Consider the following 17,836-nt stretch of genomic DNA (forward strand, 5'->3'; position numbering starts at 1 on the left):
CAAAAATAAAATAAAAATAGGAGTTGAAAAATTATTTTTAAAGTAGTCATGGCTCTGACATTATATTACTAATTGAATACAATGTCTGTGCCATGAAAGAGAATAACGATTAGTCATCTTTCCTGTCAATTTCCTACTACCTTACTTTCTTTCATGGCTGGAAGACAAGCAAAATGGAGATTTTATTTGTAGGACAATCCAGTCTATTTGAAATGGCTGCCATATTGATGAATACAGCAGGTTTCTGAGTCTTGGTCAGGAGCCCCTAAACACTCCCTAGTCAGCGAATTCTAGCACATATGGCCTTGCATACTACACTTCCTAATCTCTACTTGGAAAAAGTGGTATGGCATAATGGTTAAACATGCCTTCGGCTCTCTAACCATCTATGCCCTTGCTAGCTGTGTGTGTTTTCAGGCAAGCTACTTAATGATTCCTGATCCTTGGTTTCCTTACCTATAAAATGAGAAGCAGCATATACATTAAAATGGCTGTCAGTGGACTCAGTAACATGAGATCATGTGGTTAGTACTTGGCAAAGGCTTTGAGTAAAGCCTGTTATCTTGTGGTACTCCCCCACCCACCCATCCACCACATAAACAAACAAAGTCAGAAAGATGGTTCCAAGGCTCAGTAGTAACAGCTCAGCAAACCATAAATAATCAGTATACATTGGGCACTGCTGAATGCTAGTGATACAAAGAAAACACCACAGGGCCACTTCTGGCCTGCTGCTGGACACAGTATTAGAGGATAAATGGGAGTTATATGAAACAACTACACTATAATCAACAGTAATGAACCAACTCCCTATAAAGAATGGGACGATGGAAGAAAAAGATGAGAGGGGTCCTTCTTGTAGATCAAAGGGAGGATGAACACTGTACTTCCAGAATTTTCCCTGGAACAAAGTATAGGTCATTATTTTGTACTGAATAGAATCTCTACTTGATTCGACCATGTTCACTATCTATCCAGATGAAAAGCAATGCAGAAACCAGGTGTTCATGTTCTCTGGCTTCTGATATCTAGGAAAACAAAGTATCTCACCTTGATTATTTTCTAAGGCTTTATCAGTAACAAAATAAACAAGAAAACATGAGAGCATGAAGTCCTCCAGTGGAGGTATTTTTCATTATCAGTGCTTAGTATCTAGCAATGTTGCACAGTAGTAATTCAAAGTGGGTCAGTAACCTAGTCCTAAGACCCGAAGTCATACAATTCTTAAAAAAAAAAATAGGGTAAATCATCTTGACATGGGATTTAGCAATGTCAGAGATGATACTAAAAGTACAAACAAACAAAAGAAAACTGGAATTCATCTAAACGTAAAACTTTTGTGCACTGAAAGATATGAAAAAGGGAAAAAGAACCTATAGAATAAGTGAGACTTAAAAATATTTGCAATTCATGTATCCAATATGGGTTATATTATGCAGAATATATAAAGAATATATAAAGAACTCTTGCAACACAACAACAAAGACAAACAATCTATGAAATAAGCAAAGCACTTTGATATATAGTTCCTCCAAGGCCAAACGAAAAAGAAATACGAAACCTGAACAGACACTCAATATCATCAGTCATCAGGGAAATGCAAATCAAAACCACAATGAGATATAACCTCATAATAACTAGAACAGCTATTATCAAAGACATAAAAATGCTGATGAGGATGTGTTAAACCTGGAAACTTGTATATTGCTGGTAAGAAAGCAATATGGTTCAACTGTTATGAAAAATAATGTGGTAGCTGAACACAGAAATAACATGCAACTCAACAAATCTATCCATAAATATATACCCCTCAAAACTGACCAAGCTAATCAAACAAATACATGTAGATGATTTTTCAGAGCCACACTACTCACAAAAGCTAAGAGATGGAGATAACCATAGTATTCATGAGCAGATAAACTGATAAGCAAATTGTAGTATATATACATAACAGTGGAATATTATTCAGCCACAATAAGGAATGATGTGCTGACTCATGCCACAATGAAGAAGAACCATGCAAACATGCTAAGGAAAAGAATCTAGACACAAGTAGTCACATGCTATACGATTTGATTTACATGAAATGCCTAGAGTAGGTAAATCCATAAAATCAAAAAAGTAGACTAGGAATGTTAAGGGGTGTGAAGAGTAACTGCTATACTTGGTCTTAGCTAAAAGGTAGAGAAGTGATTAGGATTAACTGCCTAACGAGTACCAGGTTTTCTTTTTTTTCTTTTCTTTTCTTTTTTTGGGGGTCCGGTTGTAGGGCTGAACTCTGGGCCTGGGCGCTGTCCCTCAGCTCTTCAGCTCAAGGCTAGCACTCTACCACTTGAGCCACAGCGCCACTTCCGGCTTTTTTCTTTTTGCTTATGTGGTGCTGAAGAATCGAACCCAAGGCCTCAGGCATGCAAGGCAAGCGCTCTACCACTGAGCCACCTTCCGAGCCCCAGTACCAGGTTTTCTTTAGGGTGATGAAAATGTTTTGGAACTAGACAGAGGTAGTTATTACACAAAATCGTGACTATAGGGAGCTGGGAAGGTGGCTCAGAGGTAGAGCTCTTGCCTTGTATGCATGAGGCCCTGGGTTCGATTCCTCAGCACCACATAAGCAAAAAGAAAAAAAGCCGGAAGTGGCGCTGTGGCTCAAGTGGTAGAGAGCTAGCCTTGAGCTGAAGAGCTGAGGGACAGCGCCCAGGCCCAGAGTTCAGCCCTACAACCGGACCCCCCCCAAAAAAAAATTGTGACTATAGTCATTGTGACAGAACCATTCATTTAAAAATGGATAATTCCAATCAGGCATAGTGGTTCATGCCTATATTCATATCTACTCAGAAGGCTAAAATCTGGAGGATCAAGGTTTGAAGCCAGAAGAAGCAGAAAAAGTCCACAAGACTGTATCTCCAAAATAACTAGAAAAGAGCAAGGCTGAATGAACAGCTCAAATGATAGAGCAACAGCTGACTGAGTAAGCAAGCTGAGGACCTGTGAGACCCCGAATTCAAATTGGCATCACAACTAACAATAAAGGTTAATTTTATGTTATGTGAATTTTATTTTAAAAAGTGTGTGTGCAAAAGGTAAAAGTTGAACTGTGCACTGTGCACCCTCTCCTAAAATTATGCTGGTAGACTCAGGAGGTTGAGATCTGAGGTTCACAGTTCAAAGCCAGACCACATAGGAAAGTCTGTGGAATTCTTATCTCCAATTAATCCCAAAAAAGTCAGAAGTGGAGCTCAAATGGTAGAACTAGTCTTGAGCACAAAAGCTCAGGATGGTGCCCAGGCCCTGCATTTAAGTCCTGGGACTCCGAAGTGTGCGCGTGCACGCACGCACGCACACACGCACACACACACACACACACACACACACACACAAATATGCTGATACTCTACCCATGAATGTGGTTCTATTTGGAAATAAGGTCATTTGCAGATATAATCATGTTAGCTTGGACTACTTTTGGGTGTTCTAGTCCAGTAGTCCACTGGTGTCCTTAGAAGAAATAAAATCACAAGTAGAATGTCATGTGATGACAGACAGGGACTGGAGTGATATAGTTAAAAGGAAGGTATGGAACAGATTCTATCTTAGAGACTTTGGAGAGAGCATGGTCCTACTGTCATCTTCATTTTAAACTCCCGGCCAGACTGTGAGAGAATTCATTTCTATTGTTCTAAGTCACCAAGTCTGTTATATTTTGTTATAACAGCTCTAAGAAACTAATATACATGGACAAAACAAGGTAGGTAGGAGGTTCAGAGCAGGAAGTTAAATGAGTCATGTGAAGCAACTAGCCAGTGAGGAAGGCTCAGACACAAGATTCAGTGTACTTCTATGGGAAGAACCAGAGAAAATCATTTTAACTCCAGGATGACAACAAGATTTTATGCAGGAAGAGAGGCAAATACTGTTTGTTGCCTGTAAGTATTTGAAGGTCCTATACCAATGTGAAGTTTTAGGCCACATATGACCAATGTAATCTGAATGAGGACAAATAAATGCCATCACTATGCAAGTTGAATCAGTGCTGCTGGCTGGAATGATGTAGCATCATGTAGTCTGGGCACTATTAAGATCTGGCAGAGTTTGAAAAGGAAAAGAACAAATTCCCAAGGTTTAGTACTGTTTAGTTTGGAGAGGAAATACAATTAATATGAGCAATACTAAATAAGCCAGGAAAGATAATTCCACAAATGTGGGGTTTATATTAGGGATTAGTGATATCTGGCTGGAAAAAAGTAGGTTGAAACAAAATTATATAAACAGTCTGGGCTATCCTTGAAATGTGTAGTATCAAGAATGGGACTGAGTCTTGAGGACTGGGGAGACTGGGTAACCAATCATTTTATCTTCCAATTTCTAGTAAATGGCAGTAGGTCTTCTAATGACTATCATAACATATGAGTCACACAGCTTTATCACCTTAAGAAAGTTTACTTGGACAGATGTCTCACAGAGTTAGAAAATATGTGGATAATGTTGTTCATGTCTGTTTTTCAACTGAGAATCACAAAATCTAAGAAGTTATGAATATAATTATAAAATAAAATCTTTATCTAGTGTCTTAATTCAAACAGGCGCCTGGTTCTTTACCAGCATACATCTTCAAGCATACATCTTCAATACATACAACACTAGTGAAGTTAACTAAGGTAGAAGTACTTTATTTTAAACTCATAACTAATTTACTAAAATGAAAGCAAAACTCTGATAGGAAATTTTTTAAGGATCCCTTTCTTTGAAGAATCTTGTCCTTCTTTGAAGCCAAAGCTGATAAAACATTGAAAGTAAATTGTGAAGAACAATAAAAAAGGATGACAATTAAAAGAGTCTACATCTAGTCATGAAGTTTGTTTCCAAGAATCAAAAAGATAATTGGATAAAAAAAACCATGTATCCACGCTGCCTCTCCATCCTCCTCCTAAGGCCCACACCTTCCCTGCCTGACTATTTCTGAATCTGCTCCAAAAGTAGGATCTGTATCAGTTTCAAGGATCATGAGAAACAGCATAAACCTGTCTGGTAAACAGCAGTCATCTTGAAACCTGGATTTTGAAGGCACATGTTTAATGTGCTTTTTCATGCTCTACCTGTCAGCTCTGGCTCAGTTCCTAGCTGAGAAAAAGGTCAGGGACTACAGGGTGAGCAGCAACATGGATTGATTCAGAGATGTGCTAGTCCTAAGTTTACCAATCTCACCATAAAAAACATGCTTTCCCAAAGTGAGGCTCAGCCAACCGGTGTCCCTTAGTAGCAAGTTGTATGTAGTCTTTCTGGACACTTCTACAAGAGATGGCTGGTTCCCGTATAATTTCCCATCTTTATTCTAAAGATGAGGAAGCTGCGATGAACAAGGCTAAGTAACCTGAGAAGAGTCTGACTGCAATCATTTGGTTGAACCACATGGATCTTCCAGTTCCAGCCCATGTTTAGTGCTAGCCACACTACCTCCACCATTGATTTTCTGCACTTCATTCTGTAACTTATTTGAAGTCTAAAAAATTTTCTCAGTAAATGAGTTCTTGTACTATACAGATAGTCAGGACTTTAACATTAGCTTATAGACTTCAATCATTCCTTCAACAATATTTACTGAAGCTCAGCTATGTTCCAGGCATGTCTAGGTGCTGACAATTCAAAATCAAATGAGATAAAATCATCCTCAAAAAGTACAACTTAAGCCGGCCACCCTTGGCTCATGCCTGTAATCTTAGCTACTCAGATCTGAGGATCTCAGCCTAGGCATGAAAGTCCCTGAGACTCTTATCTCCAACAAAACACTCAGAAAAAACAGAAGTGGCGCTATGGCTCAAGTGGTAGAGCGTTAGCCTTGAGCTGAAGAGCTAAGGGACAGTGTCCAGGTCCAGAGGTCAAGCCCCATGACCAAAAAAAAAAAAAAAAAAAAGCACACCTTAGTTAGTTCTTCAGAAATATATTGTGTCCAAAGTAAGAAATGCTGACAGCCAAAATCAAATTTACTGCTGCCAAATATACAGATATCAGAACAAATGAAAAACAATCTGTACTATCTTACTGTTATAAGATCCTAAAAAATAGTGTGCTCAGATGTCCCTTCCAAATAAATATCCAAGAAACTATGTGGGTCACTACAAAATACTTGGCCAAAAGATCTGAGAGTAAACGCCAAATGATTACTATCTGAAAAGAAAAATAAATCTTAGAAATTAAAAAAAATGAAAGGGAACTTTTTAGAGACATTAAATGCTACTCTCACAGAAGTGCCAACTTCGACAAACATGCACATGAAGATCAGTCTCACAATTTTCCTCCTGATTTCAAATCTCTATTTTGCTCAGAGTTGAAAACTAACTTTGCTTCTGTCGTGGGGAAAGAGGATCCTTAAAAAAAAAAAAAAAAAAAGTAAGCCTCTAATCTCAGATAATTGGGAGAGAGCAGGAAGAAAGAAGTTCAAGAACAGCCCCCACAAAAAGTTAGGGAGACCTCATCAGTAACAAGCTGAGAACAGTGGCATACATTGATAAGGGTAATAGGACAGTGTTCTGAGGCTTCAAGGGCAAAAGGCACCCAAGGCCCTATTTGAAAAATAAAGAATTGGGGAAAATGGTAGAGGTTTGCCTAGCAAGCTTGAAGCTTTGAGTTTAAACCCCAGTACCACCACATGAAAAGCAAAACAACAACAAAACACAAAAAAGCACACCAAAACTGTATATCAACCCCTTAAAATAAAACTTCTAATTAAAGATGATAAGCCATATTTACAAAGCACTCTATCAGAATACAATCAGATTCTCAAAATCATTCTCTTTCTTATAATCTTCTACAAGCCCAGAGGATGAAACAAATTATAGTGATTCTGTAATGATTTCAATTTTACCTGCCTGGACATTTGTGGAGCTGATAAATAATGCTTGCATGAGAACAGGTGACATGGGAAGTAATTGTTCCTTTGGGCTTAAGGGAGGCCCTTGACCTTGAAACAATCTGGAATAAGGCCTCTTGTCAAATTCACTACTTGTTTACCCTTGGAATGTTTCTTCTTCGGTTTAATTCCTTCATCTACCAAAGAACAAAAATAACATCTTCACCTGGAATTTTATAAGTTCTTTTATGAAAATGATAAAATGAAATGACAATGTGTTTGTAGAGGAATACGTATTTACTTGATTATTAGTACTTGATGTTCACCCTGATGACACACAACGTAACTGTAACCGATGGGTGGCCAGGTGAATCTGAGGGGATTTGGACCAACCTCAATCTGAAGGTACAGTGTTGGTGGCACAATCACTTGTACTGGCACCCAGGGAAGCTCATTTCCTAGGCCTGTAGGTAGTCAGCAGTGCAGCTGGCTCGATGGGAAGAAGCAGCTTGGGAGAGAGCATAATATGCATCTGGCTTTCTTGGTTCTCTGACGACATTACTTGCATAGTACAATACAATCCAGGACTGCTGCATGTAAGTCTGGCTTATAAAGATGTTTAAATAGTGCCCTTGAGTATGAAGAGGAACCAAATTTGAATCTAGAAACTAAATCAGGTGCAAGGCTGCATCTTTAAGAAATAAGGTACTTTCTTCCCAATTATCTATCTAGAAGAAACAGCCTTTTCTTATCTGTACAAAGATGTCTTAAAGATTGAAAGGGGTTAACAGATTGAGCAAAGAGGTAGGCAGAACTGTAGACTGGTTCTTATATTAAACCATTTTAGCAAGTTATAATAATTAAAATAGATGATATTGCCTGGAGGGAGACCATGGAACAACAGGAAAATGCATAGACCCAAGTGTAAAGTAAGTACATAAAATAGATGGATTAGTCTGACAATGACATTAGGATAACTGAGTAATCATTTGTTTTATACATGTGTAAGGACATGTAATGTAGGAATCTGCACCCCATACAAATCAAAATAACTGTTTAAATTGTTTACTTATGTGTTAAAAAAAGAAAGCATACATTTACTATGTAAAAATATGGTAAAATTTCTTGGAATGGAAAATGCCATTTCTTAATCTGATACAAAAGTCAAGTGGTAGAGCACTAGACTTGAACAAAAGAAGCGCAGGGACAGCATCCAGGCTTTGAATTCAACCTGAGTTCCAATTCAATCCAAATAGCCTTTATTAACCAATTCACTCATCCCCTCGAATGTATAAAAGAATACAAGTTTCTATACATAGAGGGAGCTATTTCTGGGTTCTCCACTCTATGCCACTGGTCTGTCTGAATCTAAGCAGATGTCTCATTTTTTTATTTATCATTATGTTCTATCAAGTTTTCAATCATTTTATCTCATTCTTTTAGGTCTTAGTTATTCTTAGTCCTATATTAGTTCATTTGAATTTTAGGATTATCTTTCTAAGTTCCACAAAAAATTTTGCAGGGATTTTGGTTGGAATTCTATTGTTTATAGATGGAATTCTGAGATTGACTGTTAAATGGTTAAAACAAAATGTAAAGATACAATAAAGTTTGTGAGAAAGCACACTAAAGAATAGCAATTTTCCCCCTTTTAATTAAAAAAGTAACTACTTTTTTCATAAGAAATAATTCTTAAAATACGGAAAATATTGTATATTTAACCATAACCTTCAAGGCCACAGCAGCCCAGTTTTCTGTGTAACAGTGAGGTACAAAAACCAGCCTTCTTTCTCAGTTTCTCCAGTGGAGAAAGAAAAACAGTTTTAAAAAAAATAGTGGGAATGCTGACAACATTAAATAACTCAAACCATTCAGAATGGCTCTGTGAATCTGAGATATTAAAGCTGGAAGCAGTCATTGACTTTCTACTTCAACTGTTTAAATGTCCTCAGCCTTCAAAACTCACTTGTATTCTATCTCAAATATACTTTTATTGCAGACAGGGAAACATCTTACCAGTTGGTATAGTTTGCCTGGTTGACTCTTTCGACTTCTTTCTGAAGCAAGCAGATGGCTTCCTGCTGCCCCCTTCTGGATGACTGTGGCTGCCATAGCTTAACAACATGGTGGACTGCGTACACTAGTAAGTTGTCTTTTAGGGTCTTTCCTCTCTGGGTATTAAACTCCTATGTCCATAAGCAATTATTTTCCCTATTTCTGAGACCCAGTGACTCATACACCCAGATGCCTTCAGGGTGGGGAATAATGGTCTTAGAAACCTTAAATTCAAATTTGAAATACATTTTCTCTAAAAGATAAAGTATAGAGAAGAAATAGTTCTTGCTTTCCAAGATGTTAAAATCTAATGAAGCCAACATTAAAGCACTAACTTTCCATTTCCCAAGCCTATTTTAAGGACTATGAAACATAATTTCTCTAACTATCCTACCAGCCTAAGACAGAAGCACTATCTGAATGCCTGCCAATGTTGAGGAAGAATCAGCGGAGACTGAGTAATACAGCTACAATATGGCATGTGTGACACTCACATCCTGGCATCTGTGCTGTAATCTCTTCTACACTGCTTCTTGCTTTAAAAAAATAAAAACAAAAACAAAAAGTTTTTTGCCTAGTCAAAAGACAAAAAAAAAAAAAATAAGCATCCCTACATAGCTAAAATATAATGCTACAGGTTGGAGATTACATTTAAATGGTGAGAATGAAAATAAGTTTATGGACATAGCAGAATTTGGGACAGTCCTTAAAACACAAGTTGTATTGCATAGAAGAGAGGTGAGGGAAGATCATAGGCAATGACTAGAAAATAAAATGGCAGATTCAGAGATGAGCATGAAGTAAGAAGGTCAGGTCTGGTGGGTGCCATATTGGCCCATGGTGGATGGTAGAGTAGGGTCTGGCATCCTGTCTTCATGCTGGGGTAAGGACCTTCCCCCCCCCCCCCCCCCCCCCGCCCCATCACCTGCCTCCCAGGCAATAGGCATGCCCGGATCACTGGAGGCAGGGGCAGGCACTTGGCTGAAAGGTTACTGAATCTGTCAGTCCAGTGCCTGGGACTGGGAAATTCCTGAGGATCTGCCCCCTGCACTATTTGGGCCCCAACCAGCCTAGCTGCCACACATCATGCCATGTGTGTGTCTCTGTGATTGTGTCCTGTGTCTGTCTCCTGGCTCATCTCCAGACATCATGGCGTCCCAATTTAGCTCTCCATTGGAGGTGAATTGGCTTGTTGGTATTGCTTTTGTTATTTCTTTCCTCTTTAGCATGTTTCCTAGCTGTGTTATGTGTGTTTGCATACTGCAGGCCTTTGTACTTTGTACTTTGCAGCCTGCAGCCTGTTAACTGTATAATAATGACTCCAATATTCTATATTTTAAAATGTGGTTTCTGGGATGATTTGCCTTACAACAAGCAGCCCAGCTTAGCTGGGATCTGAGAACATTAAGTGTGCTCTAAGTAACTCTTATCACCTGTAGTAACTCAGCAAATGAGGGTTCTATAGTCTGTGCGTATGAGGTACATAGAACTTTCATTAACTATTCAGTATTGTTCCTGTAACATCTATAAGGGCTTTTACCAAGGAAGATAATAACCTACCTGTATGATTTTACCTTTGGGCAGCCTCCATCCCTGAGCTATATAACCTAAATACCAGTGTACAGTGCGTTTTCATGAAGCTGGAGTAGAAAAACCTGATTCTAAGTTCCAGCCCTGTTCATAGCTATTACTCGCTCTGAAATGGTGGTACTATTTGTCTTTAAAACAGCATTGTTATTAAAAAGGACAGAAGGGACATCAAAATATAAAATCGGCCTGTTCAAGACAAGCTTAATGGGAAATATATCACGAAAAGCACCCAAAATTACTAAAAAGTATTCACATCAAATACTTGTAGCTCCTTAACTGTCCTCTTTGTAAACACATAGCAGCTGGAAACACTCAGAAACTTACTTGCCATTGGCCTCAAGAATCAGGATGGGATCAGCAGGAACTTGTGCTAGCAGACTTCTCAAAGCTTCTGTTTATCTACCCAATTCTCCTTTAAATGCTGTACTGTTATCTTCAAACCAAACTGCCTTACATGCAAACCTCTGTTAAATCAGGGTTTGTTTATATAATAAATAAAAGACTACATTTCACATATGTCTTTCTCTCTGCCTATGGCTGTAATTCCTGGTACCTTGATTATGACTTTATAACTATGGAACTAGCCAGTAGGAGAAGTGTTCAGTCAAAGGATTTTACCCTGTTGGAAAAATGTGTTTTTATATAAAATTTTAATGTGGTTTTTTTAGATTTAAGCTAAAAGGATTCTGCAGCTACTAGAAGAGATTTACTTTCACTTTTTCCATTTAAATCCCATTTATACACAATCATTAAAAAATTGTGTTTAAAAAAAATTGTGTTTTGTGGGCCTTTCAGAGACAGATGATAGGAAAATGTCAAATACATATGGCACAATAATTGTTTCCTAGAAAGTAAGTGTGAATACACAACTTCTAGCACCACAAAATTTACAAAAACATATTTACAAACAAGATTGGAGGGCTGGGAATGTGGCTTAGTGGTAGAGTGCTTTCTTAGCATGCATGAAACCCTGGGTTTGATTCCTCAGTACCATATAAACAGAAAAAGCTGGAAGTGGCACTGTGGCTCAGGTGGTAGAGTGCTAGCTATCTAATTTTATATCCATTAGTTTCTCCGTTCTATGCATGGTTAAAGTGGTTGAAGTTTCAGTTTCACTGTTGAAGGGCTAAAGTTTGTGAGAAGAACTTTGTGCTTTCGGTGGTACAGCTGAGCTTCTATCTCAAAGAGACTGCAAAAAGAATTTTAGATGTAGAATGTAGGTGGGAAGGACCTAACACTATCTGTCCTTCCAGAAAGCTGATGTCCACTGTCAACTGAACTATTTCCAAGTGGTAGATCAAAGTGGGGACTAAACCAGTTTAAAAAATCCAGGTCACCTTTTCATTCCATCCTATCTGATGGTCTCTTCAGTACTTTTTTTAAAATTGTTGAATCTCTTTATATGTTTTCTTTAATTCTCTATTTCTTTGTTATGAAGTATGCAAATACCATTGAGTCTGTTTTCTGGTTTATTACTGAGACTGCCTTAGGGAGAAGAACTGGCACATAAAGAGTCATTGGCCTTAGCTGATGAGCCCAAGTCCTGAAGAAGTCAGGCTTTTATCCCAGCTGCTGGAACCTGGACTTGTAACATGGGTTTAAGGAAATTGCTTAGTCTGTCCATACGTCAATGGCACAGGTTTTGAAGGTAGCAGGGCTTCAGAGGTCACGTAGTCTAACATTTCCCAGCTGGTACCAGGACATGAAGGAGACCTAATGGGTATGTTTTGCCAATTCTCTGTCCCAAGTTCTGTAGCTAATTGCTCTCACAGTCCACAAGCATAAAACACAGTTTAGAGAATGTAAAAACCTATATGTGGATAATGAAAAGGCAATACAAGCCCAGTCTCTTGCCTTCTAAGTCTTCCAATTCAATACTTCCAGCAAAACGCTATTTTTTCACTAACTAGGGCTTAGTTTTCACTTCATTTATTTTTATTGTGAAAATACTATACAGAAGGGTTACAATTACATGGGCAAGATAATGAGTACATTTCTTATCAAGCATTGTAGCCTCCTCACTTGTCTCCCCTTCCCATCCCTTCCCATCCTCCCCCACCCCCCACCAAAGTTGTAAAGTTTGTTTTTGACATAAGGACTTGTACATCCCATTGTTGCAATGGGTCCACCTATATCCCTATTTAAACAATTTGTTTTTTTCCCTTCCCTTCCACAAAGTATACCGACTTCACTTCATTTTTTATCCTTGTTTTCAACCTTCCATTAGTCCCAGTGACTGATTTTTTTTCCTCCTGGACACATTTCTCTCTTCATTTCCAATTCCAACTACCACAAGATAACCCTTTTCTCATTGCACACAGAAACAACTAATTCCCTCCAACATTTACCCTTTCAAAGATTTATTTTGTTATTAATTCTCCTGGAATACTTTGGCTATGATGTATTTCTCAGGAATCTACTGGTAACTAATTATCTTGAATATCTCAAAAAAAAATAACCTCAAAACTTAAGTAATATATACCCAACAATATAAAATTTAAAAGGTACAAGAAAGAATTCAGATAAAAGTTTCTTAGCTCTCTCTTTGAAAAGAAACCATGACTAGTTTTTGTGTGAAAGTGCATTATTCTGAGCTATTCTGTGTATGCATGAGATCCATAAACTACATATGGTGATGCATACTTGTAATCTTAGCTGTTCAGGAAAAATAGGAGACTAGTGGTCTCAGGCTAGCCCAGGAAAACAGCCAACTATCCTATCCATAAGATAACTAAAACAAAAAGGGGCTCAGAAGTGGCTCAGGTGGTAGAGTGCCTGCCTTGTAAGAGGCCCTGAATGCAAACTCTAGTCCTAAAAAACAAACAAAGCAATGGAGGACCTAGAACTGCTGGGATTGTAAAATGGTATAAACATGGTCTTAGCAGCAAGGACTGCTGTAGATGGTTAGAACAAGAGCCTCAAGAGGTGCCTAGACATCACATGAGAGGAATAGAAGAATAACTAGGTCAGACCACCAAGAGCAAGTGAAAGAGAATTAAAACTAGGTACACATCTTGAAGGTTCCACTGTATATACCTATGTCTCAGCTCCAGTTTGAAGTAAAAGCACAAAGGTAAGCAAGAAAAATTGAGTCTGAAGTAGCAGAGGTCAAGGGTTCTCATCACCAGGTCATGGCTATACCTCTGACAATCTGCTATTATCTAACACTGAGCTACCCACAACAACCATCTCCCAAGCCTGTGTAAGAATTAGCAAATAACTAGCCAAAGTGAAGCATAAAAAGTATTACTAAAACATGCTCTAGGAGTTGCTTACCTTCCCCTTTCTTAACATTAAAGCAAAAGGGGCCTTGGCAATGTGCTAAAGAAAAACATGTGTGCTGTGACACGCACATCTATGTCCTCAGTCGAGAATGGGTAATCTCCAGTGATAATCCTTTTCAGCAGGCAGAAATGGGCTCTTACAACATAGACCCGGGGTGATATTTTCAACCTCCAAGGAACCATCAGGTATTCTTGCTTGTTGAAAAATGAAGCTATTTTGGTCTTTCTTTTCAGGCTAGCTGCCAACCAGGGACCTGGAGACATACAGGGTGCCATCTGCCATCCCCCAGCTGTTCCTGACCTGCCATCCGTCTCCAACCAAGAATGCCTGTTGTCTGCCAGGTCAACTAAGCAACCTGTGAAGGATGCTGGAGGCCAGGCTACAGCTGGATAAAGTGATAGCAGCACCCAGACTGCCATGCATCTCCACTTCTCTGTGTTAATGGGAGGCAGGCAGGCTGCTCTCCATGACAACATGGAGGACCGCACTGTGAAAACAACACCTTCCCAGGGAGCTTGGCAACCACGTCTTTTTATTGTAGGACAATTCAATATTCACCACACTTTTGCTGGAAACCAAAGGCCTACTTCAAAAACTGTTAAATTCTTTGTAAAGAACACGTTGTATATATTCATTGGAAATTTCTATCACTTATCCTTCAGAAAGACTGTTACTGTTATATTGCAGATTAAATGATCAATTCTGAAGACTGATGCTGACAGTAAGAGGAATGAGTTTAATAATATGCTTCTGTAAACTACTATGGCTCCCAAAATGATTCCAAAGTCAAAGTAAGCCTTTAAAAATGCAATCTGCAGGGGCTAGGAACGTAGCTCAGTGGTAGAGAGCTTGCCTTGCATGCCTGAGGCCCAGGGTTCGATTCCTTAGCACCACATAAGCAAAAAGAAAAAAAGCCGGAAGTGGTGCTGTGGCTCAAGTGGTAGAGCGCTAGCCTAGAGCTGAAGAGCTTAGGGACAGCGCCCAAGCCCAGAGTTCAGGCCCTACAACCGGACCCAAAAAAAAAAAAAAATATGCAATCTGCAGGCATTATCATGGAAGAGGACAGCAAAGGGAAAGGAGGAATCTGTAAGGCTTGAGTTTGCATTCCATTAGCACAGTAATCAACTACTAATCCAGGAACTGTTAAAGCTACTTAAAACTATAAACACTATGGCTTTTACCGAGGCACAATTTCCTAAGAATGTGTACTTTGGTCTCTTGAAAATGGAGTCAGCTCACCTCCAGCTCATTTGTCTGCATGTGGACAAGGCCTGGGGGAGCCGAGCTCATAACTAGGCTGCATGACCCAGGAACTATGTTCTCCACAAAGTCTAGAGGAAGAAGATGCCATCATAGAACTCTAGAGCTGAGGTGGTGCTACCCACAATCTCAAAATGCAGGAAGCTCATGAGCTTGAAGCTAGCCTGGGCTACCTTCTGAGACCTTGCTTAAAAATAAGTCTAACAAAAAGTTACCATAAAATAATATTGACGGGGCTGGGGATTTAGCTCAGTGGAAGAGCACTTGCCTGGCAAGTGAAAGGCCCTGGAGGCATAATGATAATGATAATAATAGTAACAACAACAACAACAATAATATTGACCCAAGACATTCTCCAAAGTAATTCTTTCTCTCTCTCCTCCTTCTCTCTCTCTTTGTGCCAGTACCAGGCTTAGGGTCTTGAGCTTGTGCTTGGCTTTTTAACTAAAAGCCTTGATATACGACTTTTTACTATTTAATTAGAGATGAGTCTCACTGACTTAGTGCCCAGGCTGGTTTTGAACTGCAATTTTCAGATCTCAGCCTCCTGAGTAGCTAGGATTACAGATGTGAGCCACCAGTGCCAGCTCCTAGAGGAATCTTTTGTAGAGAAAAGTCTTAGATGAAGCCGGGCGCCGGTGGCTCACGCCTGTAATCCTAGCTACTCAGGAGGCTGAGATCTGAGAATCGCGGTTCAAAGCCAGCCCGGGCAGAAAAGACCGTGAGACTCCTATCTCCAATAAACCACTAGAAAACCGGAAGTGGCGCTGTAGCTCAAGTGGTAGAGCGCTCGCCTTGAGCTGAAGAGCTGAGGGACAGCGCCCAGGCCCAGAGTTCAAGCCCCATGACCGACAAAAAAAAAAAAAAAAAAAGAAAAGTCTTAGATGATAGTCAAAGAGAAACAGCAACAACCCATAGATTACAGGCACTATGACAGTTCCTTTGCTTTTGTACTTGACCCCTGATCCCTGATACTCTACACTACAAGAGCAATTTCTTTTTTTTTTTTTTCTTTTTGCTTATGTGGTGCTGGGGAATTGAACCCAGGGCCTCATGCATGCAAGGCAAGTGCTCTACCATTGAGCCACCTTCCCAGCCCAAGAGCAATTTCTATTAGAAGTATCAAGGTATAACCTCATGTAAAAGTGTGTAAAGTTATATACCTGCAAGTTTAGTAATTCTAGCACTGTAGATTATATAATAAGAGAAAAATGTAAAAAGTCCTTTAACAGGTCATTGGTTCAAATAATATATTTAAAGCACAAATATGACACAGGTAAAATCTGAGAAAGCTCTTCATATATTGATAATGAAAGGTCTCTAAAACATAAATTTTACAAGGCGTTAAACACTAAATACAATATATACCATCTGTTTATGTCAAAGGAGGATGGAGGTAGGGCTATAGTACAATGACAGCAGCAGTAGTTAGCATCAAGAGGCTCAGGTTCAATCCTCAGCATCCCAAAATAAAAATGGGGGAAAGAAAGTTTTAAATGAAGGTGTGAAATCAGAAAATACACAACCAAATACAACAGAAACTTACTTGTAAAGGTAATACTCTGCATGGTCTATTTCTTCTCGAGATGAAATGTTGTCTACAAACTAAAAGAGAAAAAGAATCCCCTGGTTAATACAAATTAGGGCATATACTTGTCCAAGTTCATACACTGCTCTTTAAAAAGGCAGAACATTCATTTTATTGGACACTCATTTGGTATGGCTCCATCCTGACAATCTCTTCATGCTGACTCTAAGAAAGAATATACAATGGCTTCTCTTTACTATGTGCAAGACAATCTTGGACAGAAAAACTGATTAAAAGCCAAATCTAAACTTTGCTCAGAACAAGCAAAAAGCCTCTTCTATTATGTTTACAATTAGCTGTCATCTATTATCTCTAGACCCTTATCTTTTCTCCTAAGCTCCTAAACTCCAACACCGGGGAACACAAAGCTAAGGGGATAAAGACTCTTAATAGCTAAAGAATACTGCTCAGAACATAAAACTCTAATTTAGAGAACTCCCTTTTAGTCATAAACAACAACAAATTTTCCAAGGATGGATTCTACCCGAAAGTAGAGACTTAGAGGCAAAAGAAAAAAAAGTAGGAGATAATACATGTTGTGAATATAATTAAAACCTCATGAAGACAGAGAAGAGAGGAAAAAGAGTGATTTGCTAAAAAGAACCAAGACTTATAGAATGGATTTATAAATGCATAATGTAGTGCAAACACAGGCCCAGAGCTTTCAAACCAGCTCTCTTGAGAGCTTGTTGTGTGGCAGAAGCAGATGGCTCAACCCTCTGGGACTTAGTTGCTCCATCTGCATAAACATGATAAAGGCTCTCTGTCCCCAAAAGTACGGGGCTCCAGTGACAAAATGAACACAAAATATCCTTAAACCTTGAAGTACTATCTAAACTAATATGGACTACAGCCCACAGAAGGTTTTTCCCATCATGAAAGGGATGAAGCAGTGATGCTTCAGTTCTGCTCCAACGTGCCAATTCTGAATGCAAAAACTGTGTGATGACTAATTGAATTGTTTCCTTACTAAAATAAGAATACCAAGAAGAAAAAACTAGACCTCTTCCTATCGTGCTCTAGATTTAATAGTACCATGAATTTTATGATGCTTTTCATGTCTACAAAAAGCCCCCATAAGATCTCATTTTAACACCACAATCTCCCTAAGGAGATACGATTGCCCTCATATTGGAAAGGAGAAAATAGAGAAAGGCCCTGCAACCCACTACCACAGAGTGAATCCATGATCGAGAGAAGACCAAAGGACCTCT

At 39.0% G+C, this 17,836-nt stretch overlaps 1 protein-coding gene across 1 annotated transcript in view; it reads right to left on the reverse strand.

Annotated features, from left to right (window-relative positions):
• The window catches only part of Mrps27 (mitochondrial ribosomal protein S27), an 86,974-nt gene that overhangs the window by 51,240 nt on the left and 17,898 nt on the right, over positions 1-17,836 (reverse strand). Inside the window, exon 4 of the mRNA XM_042690681.1 lies at positions 16,581-16,639. Within this exon, the coding sequence (XP_042546615.1) occupies positions 16,581-16,639 (59 nt within the window). The remainder of the gene's footprint in view (positions 1-16,580; positions 16,640-17,836) is intronic.

The sequence above is a fragment of the Dipodomys spectabilis genome, unplaced genomic scaffold, assembly GCF_019054845.1.
Source record: "Dipodomys spectabilis isolate Male_0828 unplaced genomic scaffold, ASM1905484v1 ptg000140l, whole genome shotgun sequence".
Taxonomy (NCBI): Eukaryota; Metazoa; Chordata; class Mammalia; order Rodentia; family Heteromyidae; genus Dipodomys; species Dipodomys spectabilis.